The sequence below is a fragment of the Vanellus vanellus genome (genome assembly GCF_965231255.1).
Source record: "Vanellus vanellus genome assembly, chromosome: 30".
Taxonomy (NCBI): domain Eukaryota; kingdom Metazoa; phylum Chordata; class Aves; order Charadriiformes; family Charadriidae; genus Vanellus; species Vanellus vanellus.
In genome coordinates, this window is record NC_138935.1 from 74,358 (window position 1) to 97,112 (window position 22,755).

Genomic DNA, 22,755 nt, shown 5'->3' on the forward strand with positions numbered 1-22,755 from the left:
CCTTTGCTCTTCTCCAGGGACGTCCCTTCTCCAGAGAACCTTTCCCCATGGCAATGTGCCTGTGCTGACCTGGCTGGACACTCCTGGCCCTCCCCATTCTCCCCACACAGCCCTGAGAGGGTGGTGCGGCTCTGCAGAGTGAGCAGGCTGTGGTGACCAAAACCAATGCGCAGACAGTCCAAGGCAGAGCCCTTCTGAGCATTCACCAACTCCTGGGCCAGAGGTCACCCACAGGTGAAAGCTCAGCCCAGGCCTTCCCCAACACATCACCCCATGCCCTCCACCCCCGAGCCCATGCAGAACCCAAGCACAGCAGCATGGCCTTGGAGGGGCAACCTCTTCAGACGGTTCTCCACTTCAGCTGGGGAAGAAGAGTCCAACCTCCAGACACTGGAACTGAGGAAATCCCCTTTTATTAGAGAGATGTGACACAGGAGAGCAGCTGTACCATCATGCCACAGACATGTACAAAGACCTCTGCCTCAGACAGACTGGGCTCATGACACTGGAGAAGTGGAGTGGATGCAGATACTCCTGGCCAAACATGATGATCACAGACCAAATGCCCAAAGGCGAGGTGGTTCCTGAGATGAACTGGAAATTGCTGGTGAAGAGACCTGGGCAGCTTATTGCTGCTGAATTACAAGTGATTGACTCAGCTGCTTCAGTGTGTCTTGGAGCTCCTGGTTCCTCATGCTGTAGATGAGGGGGTTCACTGCTGGGGGCACCACCGAGTACAGAACAGCCATGAGCAGATCCAGTGAGTGGGAGGAGGTGGAGGGGGGCTTCAGGTAGGTGAACATGCCAGTGCTGACATACAGGCAGACCACGGCCAGGTGAGGGAGGCACGTGGAAAAGGCTTTGTGCCGTCCCTGCTCAGAAGGGAACCTCAGCACAGCCATGAAGACCTGCACATAGGACAGGACAATGAAAATAAAACACCCAAACCCCAGGGAGACATTAAGCACAAGAAGGCAGCCTACCCTGAGAGAGGAGTGTGAGCAGGAGAGCTGGAGGATCTGGGGGATTTCACAGAAGAACTGGTTTATGGCATTGTCTTGGCAGAGGGGTAGTGAAAATGGATTGGCCGTGTGCAGCACAGCATGGAGGACACCACTGCCCCAGGCAGCTGCTGCCATGTGGACACAAGCTCTGCTGCCCAGGAGGGTCCCCTAGTGCAGGGGTTTGCAGATGGCAACGTAGCGGTCATAGGCCATGATGGTGAGAAGAGACAACTCTGCTGACATGAAGAAGACAAACAGAAACACTTGGGCAGCACATCCTGCATAGGAAATGGCCCTGGTGTCCCACAGGGAATTGGCCATGGATTTGGGGACAGCAGTGGCGATGGAGCCTAGGCTGAGGAGGGAGAGGTTGAGGAGGAAGAATTACATGGGGGTGTGGAGGTGGTGTTCACAGGCTATGGCTGTGATGATGCGGCTGTTGCCCGGGAGGGCAGCCGGGTCGATGCCCAGGAAGAGGTAGAAGTGCAAGAGCTGCAGCTCCCGCTTGGCTGCAAACTCCAGGGGGAAAAAGTGGGTGATGGAGCTGCTGCTGGACATGTGCTGCCTCAGGGCAAGGGGCACTTTCCGTGGAGGGAAAGACAGTGACAAATTAGGGGAGAGTTCTCTGAGCAAAATCAAAGGAACTACTCACGGATGCTCTCCCTGCTACACTCAACTCCCTTTTCCTTTCCCAGGAGACCTTCTTCAGCTCCATGGCTGGAGCTCTGGTTGGTGCTGGCTGCGTGTGCCCTGAGGAGCAGAGCATCTGCTGGTTTGCTGCCCAGGAGTCAGCCCTGCTCTGCAGCCATGGGTTCATGGGAACGGTAGGGGCAGGAGCCAGATCTTTGATGGGGGTTTTAGATCGCATGTCCTGCTCTCAAAAGCCACCAGACACGGCCAAGAGCAGAGGGATCCACTGCAGACCACTAAACCTCTCACCTCTTCTCAAGGTCTCTTTTTCAGAAAAAACAAAGTTTCTATGGGGCAGATTTGCATCGTGGAGGACTGCTGGGCAGCTGCTCTCAGCCTGTGTGCTCTTCAGGGGAGATGCTGGAGAACTGCCCCAAGGTTCTGCTGGAGCTCTGGCTGCAGAGGAGCTGGTTCATGCTTTGGACCCCACAGCCCTGAGGGCAGAGGCTTGGCTGGGTGGGAGAGAGGCAAGGGGGCTTGCTCAGAGCAAGGGGGTCTGCATTGGAGGGAACAGCATGGGGTTTTCTGAATTCTCCCTCCCACGGTGTTCAGGGACCCTGCTGGCAAGGACAGCCATGGGATGGCCCTGGCTTTTGGAGATTCCTCCAGCACCCACACCTCCATTGCTCTGCATCCAAAGACTTACTACGTAGAAGGCTGTGAAGATCTCCCCCCCCAGTGAGCTCTCTGCACCCTCCCACCCCACACTGCCTTAAACATTTACCTGCATCCCTACAAAGAGGAAGGCAGGCAGAAAAGCCAGGAGGCCTGCATGGATGAACAAGGAGCTCCTGGACATGACCAAAAGCAAAAGGGAGGCCTATAGGGAGTGGGAACAGGGGCGGGTAGCCTGGGAGGTATCCAGAGGACTGGTTTGAGCAGGCAGGGATCAGGTCAGACAAGCTAAAGCCCAGACAGAACTAAATCTGGCCTGGGACATTAAGACAAACAAAAAATCCTTCTTTAAGTATGTCAGTGAGAAAAGAAAGAGTAGGGAAAGTGTGGGCCCTCTCCGGAAGGAAACGCAAGAACTGGTTACCCGGGACAGAGACAGAGCTGAGGAACTCAATGACTTTTTTGCCTCAGTCTTCACTGGCAAGGACTGCAGCCGCAGTGCCCGTGACGCAGAATGCAAAGACGAGGATTGGGAAAATGGAGAACCGCCCACTGTAGGTGAAGATCCAGTGCGAGACCACCTGAGGAATCTGAAGGTGCACAAGTCCGTGGGACGTGATGAGACACATGCACGGGTCCTGAGGGAACTGGCAGATCAAGGCGCTAAGCCACCAGCCATCATATTTGAGAAGTCGTGGCAGTCTGGCGAGGTTCCTACTGACTGGAAAAGGGGAAATGTAACCCCTATTTTCACAAAGGGAAATAAGGAAGACCCAGGGAACTACAGGCCAGTCAGTCTCACCTCTGTGTCTGGCAAGATCATGGAGCAGATCCTCCTGGCAACTCTGCTGAGGCACATAGAAAACAAGGAGGTGATTGGTGACAGCCAGCATGGCCTCACCAAGGGCAAGTCATGCCTGACAAATTTGGTGGCCTTCTACAAAGGGCGTACAGCGGCAGTGGACAAGGGAAGATCAATTGATGTCATCTACTTGGACTTGTGCAAAGCGTTTGACACTGTCCCACTTGATATCCTGGTCTCTAAATTGAAGAGACACAGATTCAAAAAATAGACCTCTTGGTGGATAAAGAATTGGCTGGATGGTCGCACTCAAAGTGTTGCGGTCAACGGAGTTCGTGTCTTTCACTCCACCGCAAGCCGGGGGGAAAAGAGATGTGGGGTGCGCAGACATTAGGGGAATAGTTCATTCCCCGGTGTGGGATAACATGCGGTTGGGAGGTGGTGAGGGTTTGCTTTTGGGTCGCTTGTTTTTTGTTCTTGGTCCTTCAGTTATTAAACTGTCTTTACATTGTCTGCTCCGAGTTCCTGTGCTGAGCTTGTGGGCCCTGTCAAACCATGGGCGGTCTCTCTGGGTGGGGTTTTCCTCTTGCCTACCAGTGCCTGACTTTCACTTCTGCTCTATGACTCACTCTGATTTCCCGGAATAGCATAGGAGGGGCCGCTGGCCACGGGCAGAGGATAAAAGTCAGGGCAGGACCCAAGCTGCAGCAAAGCTCTTGCAGCCCCGGACAGGGGACGAAGGCAGCGGTGAGTCCCTTCCCCTCACGCCTCCCCCCAGCCCGGGCAAGCAGCCCTGCACACTGGGGCTGCGGAATGCCTCCTTCTGACCCCGGGAAGCCACGGGGTCCCCAGCAAGTGACAGGGACCCCAGAGGGTGGGAGGAGGAGGACATCCAAAGGTCTGCTGGGGCTCTGGCACGGAGCAAGAGGAATGGGTGGCTGGGAGCGGGTGTTCAACCCCCCGTGGCTTTGCACGCGCGTTAGGACTGGCCGAAGCTGGGGCGCTATGCCCGAACCTTTCCTCTCCTCCCTACTATGCGGGGAGTGCCCTTGACATGAGGGGCAGCCTCTTGTCCCCCCCTGGGGATCGCCTTGCTTTGCCTGGAAGAGGGCAGTGCTTGTGAGGTCCTCAGAGAGGATTCAAAGCCCAGCAGTGGCCAGTGTGTGTGGAGCTGGCCATTGCCGCAGCGAGTCGCGGGGGGTGCGGGAGGTTGCCGTGGGGCAGCTTCTGGGACTGGGCAGGGGCTGAGCCCTTGTGCTGCCTCCACGTCTGTGCGTGGGGTTTGCTGGAGCCCGGGAGGGGCTGGTGATAGCTGGGGCTTGTCGTGGTTTAACCCCAGCTAGCAACTAAGCCCCACACAGCCGGTGGCTGCCCCTCCCCGGGTGGGATGGGGCAGAGAATCAGAAGGGAGAGAACTCATAGGTCGGGATCAAGATGTTTTAATAGGCAAAGCAAAAGCTGTGTGTGCAAACAAAGCAAAATGGTCGGTTGGGGGTCAGCTGTCGTGGCGGTGACCGTTCCCGACTTCTTGTTCATTCTTATCATCTCAAAGCACCTGGATGAAAAGAAGGTTATCACATGCAAGCTTAGGAAGTGCGGGCTAGATGAATGGACAGTGGGGTGGATTGAGAACTGGCTGACAGATAGAGCTCAGAGGGTTGTGGTTAGTGGTGCAGAGTCTAGTTGAGGGTCAGTAACAAGTGGTGTCCCTCAATGGTCAGTACTGGGTCCAGTCCTGTTCAATGTATTCATCGATGATCTGGATGAAGGGATAGAGTGTACTATCAGCAAGTTTGCTGATGACACTAAACTGGGAGGAGTGGCTGACCCGCCAGAAGGCTGTGTGGCTTTGCAGCGTGACCTGGAGAGGCTGGAGAGTTGGGCAGGGAGGAACCTAATGAAATTCAACAAGGGTAAATGTAGGGTACTGCATCTGGGGAGGAATAACCCCATGCATCAGTACAGGTTGGGGGCTGACCTCCTGGAGAGCAGCTCTGTGGAAAGGGACCTGGGAGTCCTGGTGGACAACAGGATGACCATGAGCCAGCAATGTGCCCTGGCGGCCAAGAGGGCCAATGGCATCCTGGGGTGCATCAAAAAGAGTGTGGCCAGCAGGTGGAGGGAAGTCATCCTCCCCCTCTACTCTGCCCTGGTGAGGCCGCATCTGGAGTACTGCGTCCAGTTCTGGGCTCCCCAGTACACGAAAGACAGGGATCTGCTGGAGAGGCTCCAGCAAAGGGCTATGAAGATAATTAGGGGATTAGAACATCTTTCATATGAGGAAAGGCTGAGGAACTTGGGTGTCTTTAGTCTAGAGAAAAGAAGACTGAGGGGGGATCATATTAATGCTTTCAAATACTTAAAGGGAGGATGCCAGAGGGATAGGAGGAGTCTTTTCTCAGCGGTGCCCATTGATAGGACAAGGGATAATGGGCACAAGCTTGAACATAGGAAATTCCATCTTAACATGAGGAGGAACTTCTTCACTTTGAGGGTAATGGATCACTGGAACAGGCTGCCCAGAGAGGTTGTGGAGTCTCCCACTCTGGAGACGTTCAAAACCTGCCTGGACGCTGTCCTGTGCAACCTGTTGTAGGTGACCCTGCTCTGGCAGGGGGGTAGGACTAGATAATCTCCAGAGGTCCCTTCCAACCCTGACTATTCTGTGATTCTGTGATTCTGTGATTCTGTGCTGGTTTTGGCTGGGATAGAGTTAATTTTCTTGCTCGCAGATCCTGAGTTTCATTTTCCTCCACAGACTCCCTGATTTCCCGGAATAGCAGGAGAGGGGCCGCTGGCCAAGTGCAGAGGATAAAAGTCAGAGCAGGACCCAGGCTGCAGCAAAGCTCTTGCAGCTCCGGACAGGGGACGAAGACAGCGGTGAGTCCCTTCCCCTCACGCCTCCCCCCAGCCCGGGCAAGCAGCCCTGCACACTGGGGCTGCGGAATGCCTCCTTCTGACCCGGGAAGCCACAGGTGCGGGGGCTTGTCATGGTGGTTGCGTTTTGAGGTAAAACAGGACCAATTCTGTTCAATAAGTTCACTTTTTAGCTAAGCCTCTTCTTACTACTGAAAATTAACTGCACATTGTGCAGGAACTCATGTCCCGGTGAGAGGCACAGCGGGGGGTGAGAGGGGATTTGAGGGGGTCAGGCATGAGAAATTTATGGAGACATTGCTAGGCAGCTCCCAGAAGCTTGAATTTCACCCCCTAACCTATCCTTCCCTTGGTGCTGCTGTGACTCTGCAGCCATTCCTCTGCCCTAGAGCCCTGCCTGAGGCCATTGCTCTGTCCCACACCCATTTCTGCACAATTCGGCACTCAGCAAACTTCCACGGGGGGTTCAGGACACAATGCAGAGCACTGCCACGGTCCCAGTGGGCTTTGCGGAATTGAGCCATTCCTGTTGTGTGGCCAACGGGAAGGGGCTGTGCACCTCTTCCAAGTGTCGTCGTTGTCTTGGCAGCATCGCTTGCGATGGGCCAAAAGAGGAGGTGGGGTGGAAGGAATTTGATGCAAAGCATGATTGGCTTGGAGAAATGAAGCAGGGTGATAAGGACTGTCCCTGTTTGGACTGTGGGGTGCCCCCACCTTGTTAAGCATGCCGTCTCGCCGTCTCCTCCGCAGGCTGCGTTTGCGTCAGCAATGGCATCTGAAGTGCACATGCCGGAGCCTGTCTGCCTCATAGAGAACAGCCAGACGAAGAGGCTGGTGGTGCATCAGGAGGCCCTGCAGGTGCTGTTGGAGATCACCCAGCCTGTGGTGGTGGTGGGCATCACAGGGCTGTACCGCACTGGCAAGTCCTACCTCATGAACAGGCTGGCTGGTCAGAGGAAAGGTGAGGGAGGTCCCGGCCCCGGCTGGCCAAGGTACCTGGGTTTCCCCCTCTCTATGTAGCACTCTGGAGAGCTGTGCGTCCTCCCCACAGGTTTCTCGCTGGGCTGCGGCCTGCAGTCCCACACCAAAGGGGTCTGGATGTGGTGTGTACCTCACCCCTGCCAGCCTGGACACACTCTGGTGCTGCTGGACACTGAAGGGCTGGGCGACGTGGAGAAGGTGTGGCAGAGGCGGAAGCTGCCTTTGTGCATTCCCAGCACTTGGGGAAGCTCTTGAGGGCCCAGCCACGGGGACCAGAGTACAGGTGTTCCCACCACCGGTGGAGGCCTTCAGCCTGTGTGCTGGGAAGAGCCGGCGGCCACGGGGAAGGCGGTTGGGGTAGACGAGGTGCCAAATTCCTCTGCTTCTCTGGCAAAGAGCAGCAGAACGGGAACGAGGAGCTCAGGGAGCACTTGGATAGAGGTGTGGTGGCACCCTGAGAGTAAAGAGTTGAGGATAACGCGGCTGCAGAAAGACATGGGGGTGGCATGGGGGTGGATGTCTCCAAACACTGGGCTTGCCATGGCATGTTGGTTAGGGGTGCTCAGGGTCTGGGGCTCTAGGGTTCTGCTCAGACTTTGGGAGTGTTGTTAACAAGAGGCATGGGTTGTTGTTCCAGGGCGACACCAAGAACGACACCTGGATCTTTGTGCTCACCGTACTGCTCTCCAGCACCCTGATCTACAACAGCAGAGGCACCATTGACCAGCAGGCCATGGAGCAACTTTAGTATCCTTGGTGGGACAGCAGCACCAGGGATGCCCTCCTCTGCCTGTATGGTGGGCAAGGGCTTGACAAATGCTACTTCCTCCAACAGTGGCAGAACCTTCTGGTGGTGCCCAGTGATGTGCTTTGAGTCCTCAGGAGTGCCATGTGGTGGAGCTGAGGGCTGAGGCTTGTTCTCCCTTCTCCTTCCGGTGGTTCCCTGCAGTTGTCTGTCCCCGCAGAGTCTCCCCTCTTGCCCATGAAGTGCTGGGGGCTTGCAGGATGGCGATGCCCCTGCCTTCAGAGCAGAGCTCCCTCTTTCCTTAGCCAGCTCCCTAGCTATGTGATGAAGCTGTCCGAGCATGTCAAGTTGAAAGCAGCACCCGAGCAGAGTAACGATAAACGGAAGGATTCTGAAAAGTTTGTCTCCTTCTTCCCAACGTTTGTCTGGACTGTCCGGGATTTCACGCTGCAGATGGAGGTGGATGGGAAGGAAATCTCTGACGATGACTACTTGGAGATGGCACTGAATTTGAAGGCTGGTAAGGGAATGGTGCTGTGCTGCTGGAGACGTCCAGCCCCAGACTCAGCGGCATTTCAGGGTAAGTCAAGAGCAGCCCAAGCCCGGTGAACTTGCTCCGTGTCCCCTTACCCCACAGGTAACAGCCCAGAGATCCAGCGCTACAATGAGCCCCGGGAATGCATCTGCCAGCTCTTTCCAAATCGCAAGTGCTTTGTTTTTGAGCAGCCAGCCCACAAGAGGGACCTGGTCCGCTTGGAGGAGCTTCAGGATCATGAGATCAATCCTGAATTCCAGCAGCAGGCGGAGAAATTCTGCAGGCACATCTGGGAGAAGTCTTCACCTAAGACCATCCCCGGTGGCGGCATCATAACAGGGACGTGTGAGTACGGCTGTCCAGAGGGTTGGATGGCCAGCAGCTCTTGGCACTGTGTCTGGGGAGGGGTCAAATACAGGGTCAAATGATGCCGGTGGGGAAAGGGAGAGGTTTTCTGCTGGCTGCTGTGCCTGCCTCTGGATTTGGAGGTTCTGGGTGTTGGAGGCGGGTGGGAAAGAGTTTGGAAGAGAAGTTGAGGCAGGCTCTGGCAGGGAGGCAGCAGGGATATGGCAGGAGCCGGGGCCGAAGGGGAGCCTGGGTTGTGTTGGGGCTGCCGATCTCTCATCCTCGGTCGTCCTTGGCAGTGCTGGGGAAACTGGCAGAGGCCTACGTGGAGGCCATCCAGAGCGGGGCAGTGCCATGCCTGGAGAGTGCGGTGCTCGCCCTGGCCAAGATTGCAAATGCAGCGGCACTGGAAGAGGCTGTGAAGTTGTACCACGATCTGATGGATGAGCGGGTGCAGCTGCCGACGGAGACCGTTGAGGAGCTCCTGGATCTGCACAGCCAGTGCGAGCGGGAGGCACTGGAGCTGTTCCAGAAACAGGCATTCGGGGATGACATCTGCCATTTCCAGGCAGATCTTACAGTAGGTGCTCCCCAGCCCAACCATGATTTCCCCAGGGACATATTTGCCCTATCCTGCTGACTAATTCTTGTGCCTGGCATGCCCTCTTCTCCCGTGCAACTCGGTGCAGAGATGTCTGTGGGTACACAGTGCCCTCCCCATCTCTCACCTGCCAGTGATCACTCCACAGATGGAGATTCCAATTTCCGTGGAAACAGGGCTTGATTTTTCCTAGGATATGAGTGGCGGCCGCAGCTCAGCCTGGGCTGATGCCTTTGCTCTGCATCTTTCTGGACAGCGCCAGGTGGAGGCCATCAAGGCGACGTTCTGCAAGGCCAACGAGGAGGTGTCCCGTCGCAATTGCGAGGCTGCTCTCTGGAACCTCTACCAAGACATAGACAAAAACATCAGTGCTGGTGCCTACAGTGTGTCAGGGGGTTATGAGCTGTTCAAAGCAGACCAGCAGGCACTGTTGGAGAAATATTGGGAGCTGCCTGGCAAGGGGGTGAAGGTAGGCACAAGAGCAGCTCCCCTTCAAGGGGAGAGGCTCCACGTCCCATCCCCTTCCCCCAGGAAACCATTTCCCCCCTGCTGCTCTTTCTCCCTGCGATTCCTCTTCTATCTGTGCTCCTGCAGGCTGATGCTGTCCTGCTGGAGTTCCTCCCGCGCCTAGAGGCTCTGGAAAAAATCATCGTCAACACCCAGCTGTCCCTGGCAGAGAAGGACAAGGAGCTGAAAAGTAACTTCTGGGGGGCAGAAATGTCACTGCCTGTCGAGGGCCAAGCTTGGTGGGGGGGACAAGAGTAGTCCTTGGGAGCTTGGGGGCTCAGCTCCCGCCTTTGCAACACCTCTGTTCCTCTGTCCCCAGGTGTGCAGGAGCTGTATGAGAGAACTCAGAAGGAGTGGGAGGACCGGTGGAAGGCGATGAATAGAGAGAGTATATTGTCAAATGCCACGCTTATGGTGTATTCCCTTATGAAAGCATTGAAATATTTACCAAGACTGTAGTCACAATGTAAGAGAGGTGTGTATTGTGCCCATGTAACAGTCTGTTAAAGTTTGAAAGCCTTTCCTGCAAGACGCTTGCCGTAGAGTAGGGAAGTGACATCCACGTTCGCTTGTACTGCACTGTAGATAGTGCTTTCATGCGTGTCTCCTCCAGGAGAAGCTGTTGTCCTCTTCCCTCCCAGAGCACCTGCTCTCTCCCTCCATCTGAAGGCATGGGGAACGTTGTGAGGTTGTGAGTAGAGCAGGAATCCCCGTGGTGGGCGCTTCCTGGTTTGCTTGGCATCGGTCCTGGGCAGAGGGACCCAGAAGGAGTGAGCCCGTGACCCAGGGAGCAGTGGGTGAAAGCCATCCTCTGCTCCGTAGCTCTTCCCACCCTGGTCCTTCGTGAGGCTCTTCTCCCTCTGAAGCGATGAGGAAGTTGTCCCCAGAGGGCTGTCGTGCTCTCTGCTCGCTCACCACATCTGCAAGCTGCTGCCTCTTGTCTCTCTTGACCCAAGAGATCCCCAAGTGCCCCTTCCCGAGGGTGTCTGGGGTGGTACAGCAGGAGGTGGCTGCTGTACAGAGGGTTCATGGGAGGTGTCCCCCCTATTGTACTGGGGTTGGCTGGGAGAGAGTTAATGTTCTCCTTAGATGCCGGGGTGGTTGTGTGTTTTGGATTTGTTGGTGTCACCCCCCTGTTTTAGCTGTCACCGAAGCGTGTCTGCACCTTTTCTGTTTCTCAAACACCAGGGAGTAGGCGGGGGGTGGGCAAGGAGTTGGGAGGGGACACGGCGGGGACAGCTGACCCCAACTGACCAAAGCGATATCCCGGACCATATGAGCCTGTGCCCCAGCAATGGAAACCGGGGGAAAGCGGGAGGGAGGGGGGATGTTTGGAGTTACGGCGTTTGTCTTCAAAGCCACCGCTACGCACGATGGAGCCCTGCTGTCCTGCAGGTGGCTGACTGCCTGCCGATGGGAAGTGGAGAATGAATCCCTTCTTTTGCTTTGTTTGCACAGGCACCTTTGGCTTTATCTATTAAACTGTCTTTATCGTGAGCTATGAGTTGTCTCACTTTCACCCTTCCCATTCTCTCCTCCATCCCCCAAGTGGTGTGGGGCTTAGCTGCCTTCCGGGGTCAACCCACGACACCCATGGGCAAAGGGGTGTCCCTCTTCCCTGCAGGGAATGAAATGTTCACCTGCAGCATGAGAAGAAGCAGGGACACTAACCGTTGCAGTAAGGTGAAGGAGTAGAGGGTTTTGAGTTCTTTCTGGACAGAGGGGCTGCTCCAAAGGCAGTCACCCCCGCCATGCCAGAGGCACTAGCCCCTGGAAAGACTTTCCTGCGCTGTGGGCACTCCATCCCTGCAGGGGAGGTCTGCCCGTGAGAGAGGAAGGTCTGCAGAGCACAGCCCCTGCTCACCCAGCAAGGTCCTGGGGAAGCTCCCGAGGACAAAGCCCAGGCTCTGCTCCTCCACAGGCTCCTGTGCCGGTGCTCTTTGCCCTCCTGAGCCCCCACACCGTGAGACCCTCCCTTGCCACACTCTAGTCCTGGGAGCCGCCCCACCACATAGAACCATAGGATTGCTGAGGTTGGAAGGGACCTTGAAGAGCATCAAGTCCAACCACTAAGCTACCCTGGCAAAACCGCTTCTAAACCATGTCCCCAAGTACCACGTCTACCCCTTTTTTAAACACCTCCAGGGATGGCGAATCCACCCCCTCCCTGGGCAGCCCATTCCAATGTCTAACAACCATTTCAGTGAAAAATTTTTCCTCATACCTAGTCTAACCCTCACCTGGCATAACTTGAAGCCTTTTCGCCCAACACTACCTAACACTGCAATTTCCACCAATGAATCAGGTCTTTAAGCGCCACACCTACACGTCTTTTAAAGACCCCCAGGCCCTTTTCTGCCAGGCAGCTTTCCAGCCATACTGCCCCAAGCCTGTAGCACTGCCTGGGGTTGGTGTGACCCGAGTGCAAGACCCGGCACTTGGCCTTCTTATACCTCATACCATTGGCCTCGGCCCATTAGTCCGGCCTGTCCAGATCCCTCTGTAGACCCATCCTACCCTCAAGCAGATCAACACGCTCGCAGAGCTTACTGTCATGTCCGAACTTACTGAGGGTGCATTCGATCCCCTCCTCCGGGTCATTGATAAAGATAGTAAAGAGAACCGGCCCCAGCACTGAGCCCTGGAGAACACCACTTGTGACCGCACACCAACTGGATTGAACTCCATTCACCACCACCCTCTGGGCACGGCCATCTTGCGTTCCCAAACAGATTGTAGCCCGGCAACTGCACACAGATCTCTCCCTCCTCACGTTAATTCCCCGTGCCACATGCATTAATGTGCAGAGACTTTAGAGAGGCACCCCAGCATGCTGAGTTCCTGGAGAGGCTTTGGGGATTTCTCCATCACGGTGACACGGAGGCACTTCCTTGTTACACACAAGTGCTGGAGGTGACCTGATTAAGGTCTCCTTTATTGATTTTTCAATCCCTTCCTGTCACATCACCCCGGAGCTTTGCTCATCGACCCTGTCTGCCACTCCCTCACACGCTGCTGGATGCCCTCTCCCTCTCACCCTTACTTCAAAGCCTCCCTTACAAGGTCAAAGATTCATTTGCCCCATTGGGGCAGTGAATCCCATCTCTGCCAGGCACACACTGATCTGCATACAGGGTCCCGTGGTGGGTGAGCCCCTAACCCCATCACCAACACCAAGTCCTCAGCCAACTGTTGACCCACATGAGCAGTGCTCTCCTCCTCACAGCCTTGGCCCTGGGGCAAGCAGGCATTGCCTCCAAGCCATGCAGACCTGGTGTGTGGTATGAGTTGAGTTTCCTTCAGGCTTTGCCTCTGAAAGGAGAGCGCCCCAAAACATCTCCCTGAGGCTGACTGCGGTGAGCTGATCTGCTGATCTGTCCTCCCAGTCAGGATCTCTTCCTCCTGCAAAGCAGGTGCACAGGGTCCAGCTGTGCCCCGCTGTTGCCAAATGAGCATGGTCCTCTCAACCCTGTTTGCCTTCTTCCTGAGGAGAAGCATCCCAGCACCTGCAAAGGCAGCAGAGGTGGGCCAGTGGGCAGGGACATCAGTGCTGTGGTTGCCAGAGACAGGTGAGATGAATCTCACTGAGAACAGCAAAGTTTGCTCTGGATCACACAGAGAAGTGTAAGGGCTCTGTGCATGTCTCTACAGCCACGCTGCTCCACGTGCTCCTTCTCGTCACCTCCCACTGAGTGAAGATGGCATCGAAGTCTCCCTTTTGCTCCTTAAGTCTGAGCAAACCCACGTCTCTCAGCCTCTTCTTGTGCTTTATAAGCATCACTCCCCTGACCTACTTGGTCACCCTGATCAGATCAGATTTAACGTCCTGTCCATGATGCCAATTTGTGGTGGACAGCAGATTAAGACATCTTAAAGAACCACTACTAAAGGTATCAGCAAAAATGGTTTTGTTGAAATATGATGTTGTAAAGAGTGACTTCAGTGGCAAGGTTCCCTCGATTACCTACTGCACTAAGGACACAATGATTCAAAACTACCAATTCAGAATCAAAGTTTCCAATACAAAACCTTGGTGTGCTATAATGCAAGATTATGAGCAACACCGGTCCCTTACCAAGGATCTGCAGTTGGTGAGAGGTTTCTGCCACAAGGAGCAACCTTGAGAGGTGTCCCAGCTCCAGGGGAGAGCATGGCCATGCAGGCAGCTGCTCAGCAGGAAGAGATCAAAAAAGGATCACTCAAGCTGTCATGCCAGGTCCTCCACTTGGGTCACACCAACCCCAGGCAGTGCTACAGCTGTGGGGCAGAATGGCTGGAAAGCTGCCCAGCAGCAAAGGACCTGGGGGTGTAGGTGAACAGCCGGCTGAATATGAGCCAGAATTGTGCGCAGTGGCCAAGAACGCCAGGAGCACCCTGGCTTGGATCAGGAATAGTGTTTCCAGTGGGACTGGGGCAGTGATTGTGCCCCTGTACTCGGCAGTGGTGAGGCCCCACCTCAAATCCTGTGTTCAGTTTTGGGCCCCTTACAAGAAGAAAGTCATTGAGGTGCTGGAGTGTGCCCAGAGAAGGGCTGGTGAAGGGTCCGGAGAACACATCTGGTGAGGAGTGGCTGAGGGAACTGGGGTTGTTTAGACTGGAGAAAAGGAGGCTGATGGGAGACATTCTCTACAATAGCCTGAAAGGAGGTGGTGGCGAGGTGGGCATTGGTGTCTTCTCCCAAGTGACAAGCAATAGGACAGGAGGAAATAGCCTGGGGTTATTTAAAAGACGAGTAGACGTGGCACTTGGGGACATGGTTTAGTGGGGGATTGCCAGGGCCAGGTTAACGGTTGGACTCGATGGTCTTAAGGGTCTTTCCCAACTTCAAAGAGTCCATGACTAAAGAGGGGGCTTGTAGTCAAATGACTTGCGATGGGAAAAGTATGCATGATAGGCCTCGTACCCACAGCTTACTTTGTTCCTTGACAAAGAAGTCTTGGAAAAGCCTCCTGCTCTTCATGTGTTAACTGCATGATCAGTGTTCCAAGCTCATATGCATCGATGCTCACTGTGTCACTCTGTTCCTTTGTTCTCTGTTTTCAGAGAACAACTTAGAGATAGAGAAGTTCTTGGTCGGGTTAAGACTTAGACCTCTACGTCCTTTGGAGCCTGAACCAGACCACTGCTGGTTTGGACAAGGAATCATAGAATGGTAGAATGGTTTGGGTTGGAAGGCACCTTAAAGACCATCTAGTTCCAGTCCCCACACCTTCCACCAGCCCAGTTTGCTCAAAGCCCTGTCCTGACTGGCCCTGAACACCTCCAGGGACTGGGGCATCCATAACTTCTCTGGGCAACCTGGGACAGTGTCTCACCACCCTCACAGGCAAGAATTTCTTTCTAATATCTCACCTAAAGCCCCTCTCTTTCAGTGTCAAACCCTTCCCCCTCGTCCCATGGCTCCCTTCCCTGACCCAGAGGCCCTCCCCAGCTCTCCTCGAGACCCCTTAGGCACTGGAAGGGGCTCTGAGGTCTCCCCGGAGCCTTCTCTTCTCCACGCTGAACACCCCCAACTCTCCCAGCCTGTCTTCACAGCAGAGGGGCTCCAGCCCTCGCAGCATCTTTGTGGCCTCCTCTGGATCCCCTCCAGCAGGTCCATGTCTTCTGTTGGGACACCCAGCCTTGGACTACAGCAAAACGACCAAGGCAGATATTTCAGGGACTGGGTATACCTACAGTGGTGGCGTCTGTAACTACAGAATCACAAAGGGTTCTTGCACAAGCACATCCATTTCCAACATGCACAAGGACAGTTTCAGGGGTTTCATCAGGATGTATTTCAAAATGACAAACATTTTGTTCGGTGTCAAGACGGATGTCTTGGGCCTTAATGCTGTTATTTCCCCAATAAATCCTTGCTGTTGCCATACAACACATGCATTAACAGCAATGGTCGGCCATTTGTTCCCATTTTCTCAGGCCCACACTCTATGTTCTGACAGACAGAGTACAATTTAATCGCAGTGCACTGATTGGGTGTATGGTGGGTACACAAGCATTGCCTACTGTTCAAACAAAAGCTGTGGCTTTACTGTCAGTGAGGTCATAAGTGAGCTTCACAACACACCACCCTCTCAGGAGAAGTTCCTTCAGTCAGAATATCATCTCTTGGCAGAGTTCCACATCCTGAGGCAGCGGGACGCTCTGTGAAAGTTCAGCAAGCGCAGCATGAGCGATCGCGGGTGAATGTTTGTAGCTCTGTGGGAGTCTGTTAAAGGGGTATTGTCTTCCTTCCCAAGGAAGAGCCAGTTTCTCTTTATCCTCCTCCGGCGAGGGCACCGTAAAGAACATATCTCCGACATGGAGCACGGCCATCCAGGGCTGTGCGGCTGCCTGGAGCGTGGCTGTTAGAGCTGCACTAGCGGGTACGCAGCCATTAGCGGAGATGTGTCGGCACAGCAATACTCGATAACATATTATTATGCTGATAATCAACTCTCAGGTGCCCTCTCCCACCCGGATTCAGACTGGCCAGAGGGGTGAATTGTACAGGGGGTGGGGCAATAATGTGCCTTTTTCCTGAGTCTGTTATGAGATGCGAAATTCCATTTCCTGCTGCAGCAGCAATCGGATCCTGCAGTACACTGCTGATTTCTGGGCTGTGCAGAGTGCACGCACTGTAGCCTCCCAATTCCCACCGGGGTTGGTCTCGGTGCTTGTCCCGAAGGACCACGCGCCACAGTCTGCCAGGCACCAGTTTCATCCAATCAGCACATCAAACCCCTAAATATTTTCATTGTGCTTTTAACTGCTAAGCCAGTAGATGACATGTGCTTCTCTTCCGGAGAACATAAACAAATTTTCGTGGTATGGCAAATACCACTTCCTCCCTTTACCCTGGGGACTTTAACATTTTGCTGTCTGGGTCGCATACCCAGCTTCTCGGCATCCCTGAATGAGGAGGAAGGATCACCTCCCACCACCTGCGGGCAACACTGTCTAATGCGGCCCAGGATCAGCCATGACCTTTTCCTTGGCTACACCTTGTATTTTCTTTTTTCCTCTTTTGCCCCTCCCGAACGGATGATTTTGTGTTTGAAGGAACAGCCAGTGAGGGTGGAGAGATGTCAGTAAAGGTAGGGACATGCCGGGGTGAGAACAAGTTTGGTGTCATTTTTGGGACGGACACGATACTGAACATCAAGTTGCAGCAATCCAATTTCTTTATTTAACAAGCAGTGCTTTTTTATATTCTTTTACCCGTGTGCTTATCTATGCATATATTCTACCATTCTACTTTTGCCCAATACGCTCTCACATCACACGCCAGCCACCTAATACAATTGTTGATCACGCGCTCTTCATGCTCTGGTCAAAGCCAGGATGTTTGCCAACCCTTATCTTTTTACTTGGCTCTTCTCAGGACTACCCAGTCTCTTCAAGGGTACACGCATATCTGCTCAGGGTCAATTTTAAGCTCGCATTCTGATCCCTCGGACCAGCCAAAGTTTCCCACAATTCCCCCTTTTTGTATTTGTGCTACAAATGCTGCCCCCATCACCTGCTGCAGGGCCCTTTGCAGCAGGGAGATGAGACATGACACCATCACTAGCACAACTACAACTATCAACAATATTATTAATCCTGCTTTGACCATTGAAACCAGCCATCCCGAGAGTCCCCAGTTTTGCAAAAGGTGATCAAAAGAGAAGAACCCGTCCTCTTCCTTTAACTTTTTCGTTCGTTTCATTAACTCTTGGAGGCGTACATGAATAGATTGAGAATGGTCTGATAAGTTCATGCAGCACAGCCCATCAAAATCTTGACAGCCATGACCTTGAGCCAGCAACAAAAAATCTATTGCAGCTCGATTCTGCAGTCTGGCATGTCTAACTGAGTCTACATCTAGTAGTAAACTACTTAAAGCTGAAGATGTAGCATTAGATCGCTTGGCCAGCCAACACTCAAGCTTCTTAAGCGTAGCAAGCACTTTAGCTGATGCCATTCTGGGGGCTAGAAAGGATGCTGCAATTATTTCTCCAGGGTTCATGGCACTGAGGCCATGTTGCCACCTTGCACACAGTGGGGAGGCTGGGAGGTGTTGAACTGTTGTCCTTGGCATCCTGGCATCACACCCCACACATCCCAGGAAGAGCCCTGAGCCGTGTGGGATGGACAGGATCTCTCTTCTGAGGGGCTGGGGTCAGGGCTTGGCATTTGGCGTGATAAAACACACCAAGGCTTTACTCAGCACCAGAGCCACCGCTGCTTGGCCTGTGCCTGCTTGTCATCACTGCCTCTAATTTTCTGCTCTAACGTGTCCGTGGGGAGGTTGTCTTGGAATTGGCCCTCAGTGGGGCTCATTAATACTCCAGGAAACTTCAGCGTTTCCTTCTGACTCCTTGAGCAGATTGTGCAATCTCCTCTCAACACTGCAGGTCCATGGACTCAGCACCAAAACCACCATGGGGCTCATTCCAAGGCAGAGAGCCCTCGTGTGCCTGGTCTCTTCCTATAATGTTCTTCAAGTCTTCAGAAGCTAATTGGAGAAGTTTTAGGAGGGTAGTTAAAGGGGAAGTTTTCAATGACTACTTAATGAAAAAGTAGATATACTTTATAAAGTAATTTTTTTTTTTTCCTTTTCAGTGATAACAGCATTATAGAACTGGTATTGACCCAGAGGGTCACCTAAGCTGATATGGGCAGGTAGGAGAAGCAGTCCCTTGACGCCAGACACTCGATGGACATCCTTGCTCCTCACCTCCCCAGCCCCTCCATTTCTCTCATCGGCCCCCTGGGCCTTGCATCACTTCTCCTTACAGCAGACTTCTCCACTGAAGGCTGCAGCTGGATGTTACAGCACCTTGCCACCAATTCCCTCCTGCTTTCCTCAGAGAACTGCCACAGGAGCACTTCTCCTCATTCACAAAAAACAAAAGCCACACATGATGCAATTCGATAACCTTCAAAACACTCTCCTTTTCCACACGCCATATCCAAGCTGCACCTCACGAGGGCCACCTTCCACAAGGGATATCTGCACAAGAACTGTTTTAGATAGAGTTAGGAAAGGATAGATAGAAACATAATTAAGGATATGTGTCAAGAGTTCATTACATTTCTCAGAGATGGGGCAATTTTCTAATTCCCTGAAGCTCAAAGCAGCAACCACATAGTTTGGAGGCATCTGAGTGACCAACGAGCCAGGGGAGGGAGAAACCTGGAGAGCCATGGGAAGGGTATGTGTCGAGATAGACTGCTGAAAAGATGCCCTCAGGCGAGGTCACTTAATCAGGAGAGGTGGGAACACATGAAAGGTGAGGGAGAAGAAACACACAGTGGAGTAGACAGAGTAGCTGCCATGCAAGTAGAGGGGAAGATCAATACTTCTCCTATGAATAATGCACTTCCGGGACATTTCCTTTCTGACAACGTGGGAAAACATGGTGATTTCATTAAAAGTACTCAGTTTTTTTGACTGATGAATCATGTTGAAAAAAAATGTGCACCTTTCCAGGCAGACCTCAGTGGCCTGACCATAAATATCCAGTGCCTTTCTTGGAGGCCCAACTGGACCTGAGGTGTTTGCCTGGGACGGGCAGGTGTTGCAGAGAAGATTAGAGCCCCTCGGGAGCTGCAGGTGGAGGCTGGGCAGGGGGTCCTCACCATGAATACAAGGCCTGTATTGAGGAGTCCTGTCTGGGGTCCATTCCCCTCATTCCCAAAACACACATGTCTCAACTTCAAGTAGGAAAGAAAGTGAAGGGGCAGAGAAGCAGACTGCAGGGGTGGAGAAATCCCAGCCCGGGAAAGCCCAGGTTTTCTCCCTACATCTCCGTGCGCAGCCAGACAAGGCACGTGGAGGTGGTTCAAGCTGACTGCAATGAGTTTCGGGACACACAGAGGTCTGAGGCAGTGCCTCCCAGGCTGCAGTTGCAGTGAAGAGCGAGGAGGAGGAGGACGAGGAGAAGGAGGAGGAGGAGAAGGAGGAGGAGGATGAGGAGAAGGAGGAGGATGAGGAGGAAGAGAAGGAGGAGGAGGAGGAGGAGGAGGAGGAGTTCCCATGCCTTGCACTGCATGGACACATAGGGCACAGGAGGATTCATGACCCATAAGCACCAGGAACACAGCCAGAGGTCATAGGATCATAACACAGCTCAGGTCGGAAAAGACCTCAGGAGGTCTGCAGTCAAAGAGTTCACAAAGAGGGTCAGACCATGTTCTTCAAGGCTTGATCCAGTCGTAGTTTGAAACCCCCCAGGGACAGAGACGGCACAGCCTCTCTGGGTGACCTGTTCCAACGGTGCACTGAGTCCATGGAGAAAAAGTGTTTTCTTTTCTCCAGGCTGAAGCTCTTCTCTATCACCTTACGCTCACTGCTTTTTGCCCTCTCAACATGCACCCCGGTGGAGAGCCTGGCTCTGTATTCTCCGTAACCTCCTCGTAGGTACTGGTAGGCTGCACTGAGGTGCCCCTCGGCCTTCCCTTCTCCAGGCTGGACAAGCCCCGCTCCCTCAGACTCTTCTCATAAGTCAAGTGCTCCAGCCCCTGACCATCTTGGGCACCCTTTGCTAAACCCACTCCAGCTTACCACCAACATTCTACCTGTACTGGAGATGAGAAATCTGGATGCAGTTACCTGCACAGTCCCTTTCCTCGCTCTCCTGGCCATGCTCCTGGTCAGACAGCCCAGGACACTGGTGGCCTCCCTTCCTTTCGGGCACACCGCTGCCTCCTCTCCAGATCACTAACCACCAAGACCTTCTCCACAGAGCTGCTCACCAGCCAGGTCGTCCTCACCCTGTGCCATTGCCAGGGTTTGTCCACTGCAGGGGCAGAAACTGGCATTTGTCCTTGAGGCGTTCCATGAGGTTCCTGCCAAGATGGGCTCTCCTCCTCCTTCAGCCCTCTCTTTGAGCACAGAGCCCTGGAGACCTTTCCAGGAAAGACAAAGGACATTTGAGTCCCTCAGCTGCCCCTCTGTCTGCTGGTGTGAAATCTCCCTCCCCTTCAGCAGCAGCCCTGCATTTCCCTTGCTCAGCCTTGGTCTCTAACAAGCAAAGCTCTTTGTTTCGCTCTTGACATTCCTTGCAACCGACTCCAGGGGAGCTTTGCCTTTCCCACAATCATACCTGCACAATGGCGGCAATGCACAGGAATCCCTTGTTTGTGCCTGTCTTTGCTGCCCCTCTCTGGATGCTGCTTCGTGGCCCCGTCACCACCCTGTCCCGGAGGTGGCCAAGCAACAGAGCTGCAACTATTGTTCCAGACCAGGCTCCTCTCTCCTGTGCCTGCACGGCTCAGCTCCCTTCAAGGAGCCCTGGCTCTGCACCACAACCCACCTGGGCTGAGTCCTCACCCTGCGTGGTCACACAGCTCAGCCAACTTTGGTCTTGTCCTCTGCCAGGCATTTTCCAGCCCGGCCCAGCCACTTCTCGCCTCTTCCCATTTCGCCCCAGTGAAAGACCAGCCTGCCCCGAGCTGCTGCATGCAGAAATACCTTTCTCCTGGTCATTTCTTCCCCTCACAGAGTTGTTCCTTTGCTCTTCTCCAGGGACGTCCCTTCCCCAGAGAACCTTTCCCCATGGCAATGTGCCTGTGCTGACCTGGCTGGACACTCCTGGCCCTCCCCGTGCTCCCCACAGAGCCCTGAGAGGGTGGTGCTGCTCTGCAGAGTGAGCAGGCTGTGGTGCCCAAAACCCATGCGGAGACAGTCCCAGGCAGAGCCCTTCTGAGCATTCACCAACTCCTGGGCCAGAGGTCACCCACAGGTGAAAGCTCAGCCCAGGCCTTCCCCAACACATCGCCCCATGCCCTCCACCCCCGAGCCCATGCAGAACCCAAGCACAGCAGCATGGCCTTGGAGGGGCAACCTCTTCAGACGGTTCTCCACTTCAGCTGGGGAAGAAGAGTCCAACCTCCAGACACTGGAAGTGAGGAAATCCCCTTTTATTAGAGAGATGTGACACAGGAGAGCAGCTGTACCATCATGCCACAGACATGTACAAAGGCCTCTGCCTCAGACAGACTGGGCTCATGACGCTGGAGAAGTGGAGTGGATGCAGATACTCCTGGCCAAACATGATGATCACAGACCAAATGCCCAAAGGCGAGCTGGTTCCTGAGATGAACTGGAAATTGCTGGTGAAGAGACCTGGGCAGCTTATTGCTGCTGAAAGACAAGTGATTGACTCAGCTTCTTCAGTGTGTCTTGGAGCTCCTGGTTCCTCATGCTGTAGATGAGGGGGTTCACTGCTGGGGGCACCACCGAGTACAGAACAGCCATGAGCAGATCCAGTGAGTGGGAGGAGGTGGAGGGGGGCATCAGGTAGATGAACATGCCAGTGCTGACATACAGGGAGACCACGGCCAGGTGAGGGAGGCACGTGGAAAAGGCTTTGTGCTGTCCCTGCTCAGAAGGGAACCTCAGCACAGCCATGAAGACCTGCACATAGGACAGGACAATGAAAATAAAACACCCAAACCCCAGGGAGACATTAACCACAAGAAGGCAGCCTACCCTGAGAGAGGAGTGTGAGCAGGAGAGCTGGAGGATCTGGGGGATTTCAGAGAAGAACTGGTTTATGGCATTGTCTTGGCAGAGGGGTAGTGAAAATGGATTGGCCGTGTGCAGCACAGCATGGAGGACACCACTGCCCCAGGCAGCTGCTGCCATGTGGACACAAGCTCTGCTGCCCAGGAGGGTCCCCTAGTGCAGGGGTTTGCAGATGGCAACGTAGCGGTCATAGGCCATGATGGTGAGAAGAGACAGCTCTGCTGACAAGAAGATGACAAACAGAAACACTTGGGCAGCACATCCTGCATAGGAAATGGCCCTGGTGTCCCAGAGGGAATTGGCCACAGATTTGGGGACAGTAGTGGAGATGGAGCCTAGGCTGAGGAGGGAGAGGTTGAGGAGGAAGAATTACATGAGGGTGTGGACGTGGTGGTCACAGGCTATGGCTGTGATGATGCGGCTGTTGCCCGGGAGGGCAGCCAGGTCGATGCCCAGGAAGAGCCAGAAGTGCAAGAGCTGCAGCTCCCGCTTGGCTGCAAACTCCAGGGGGAAAAAGTGGGTGATGGAGCTGCTGTTGGACATGTGCTGCCTCAGGG

At 54.1% G+C, this 22,755-nt stretch overlaps 1 protein-coding gene and 1 pseudogene across 2 annotated transcripts; one reads left to right on the forward strand and one right to left on the reverse strand.

Moving 5' to 3' along the window:
• Positions 1–626: 626 nt before the first annotated feature.
• LOC309682582 (olfactory receptor 14C36-like) lies at positions 627–3,518 on the reverse strand (annotated as a pseudogene). The gene is made up of 2 exons: positions 3,463–3,518; positions 627–1,440 (listed from the first exon to the last, which is right to left on the reverse strand). The product of its transcript is annotated as an olfactory receptor 14C36-like (transcript).
• An 18-nt stretch (positions 3,519–3,536) lies between these two features.
• Positions 3,537–11,199, forward strand: LOC309682583 (guanylate-binding protein 2-like; the record flags this gene model as incomplete). Its single annotated transcript, XM_082496695.1, has 6 exons — positions 3,537–3,552; positions 6,800–6,949; positions 7,040–7,167; positions 7,607–7,708; positions 8,668–9,892; positions 10,022–11,199. The coding sequence occupies 5 exons, from the start codon at positions 3,537–3,539 to the stop codon at positions 9,232–9,234; spliced, it is 963 nt and encodes a 320-aa protein (XP_082352821.1). The 3' UTR covers positions 9,235–9,892; positions 10,022–11,199.
• Positions 11,200–22,755: the final 11,556 nt, after the last annotated feature.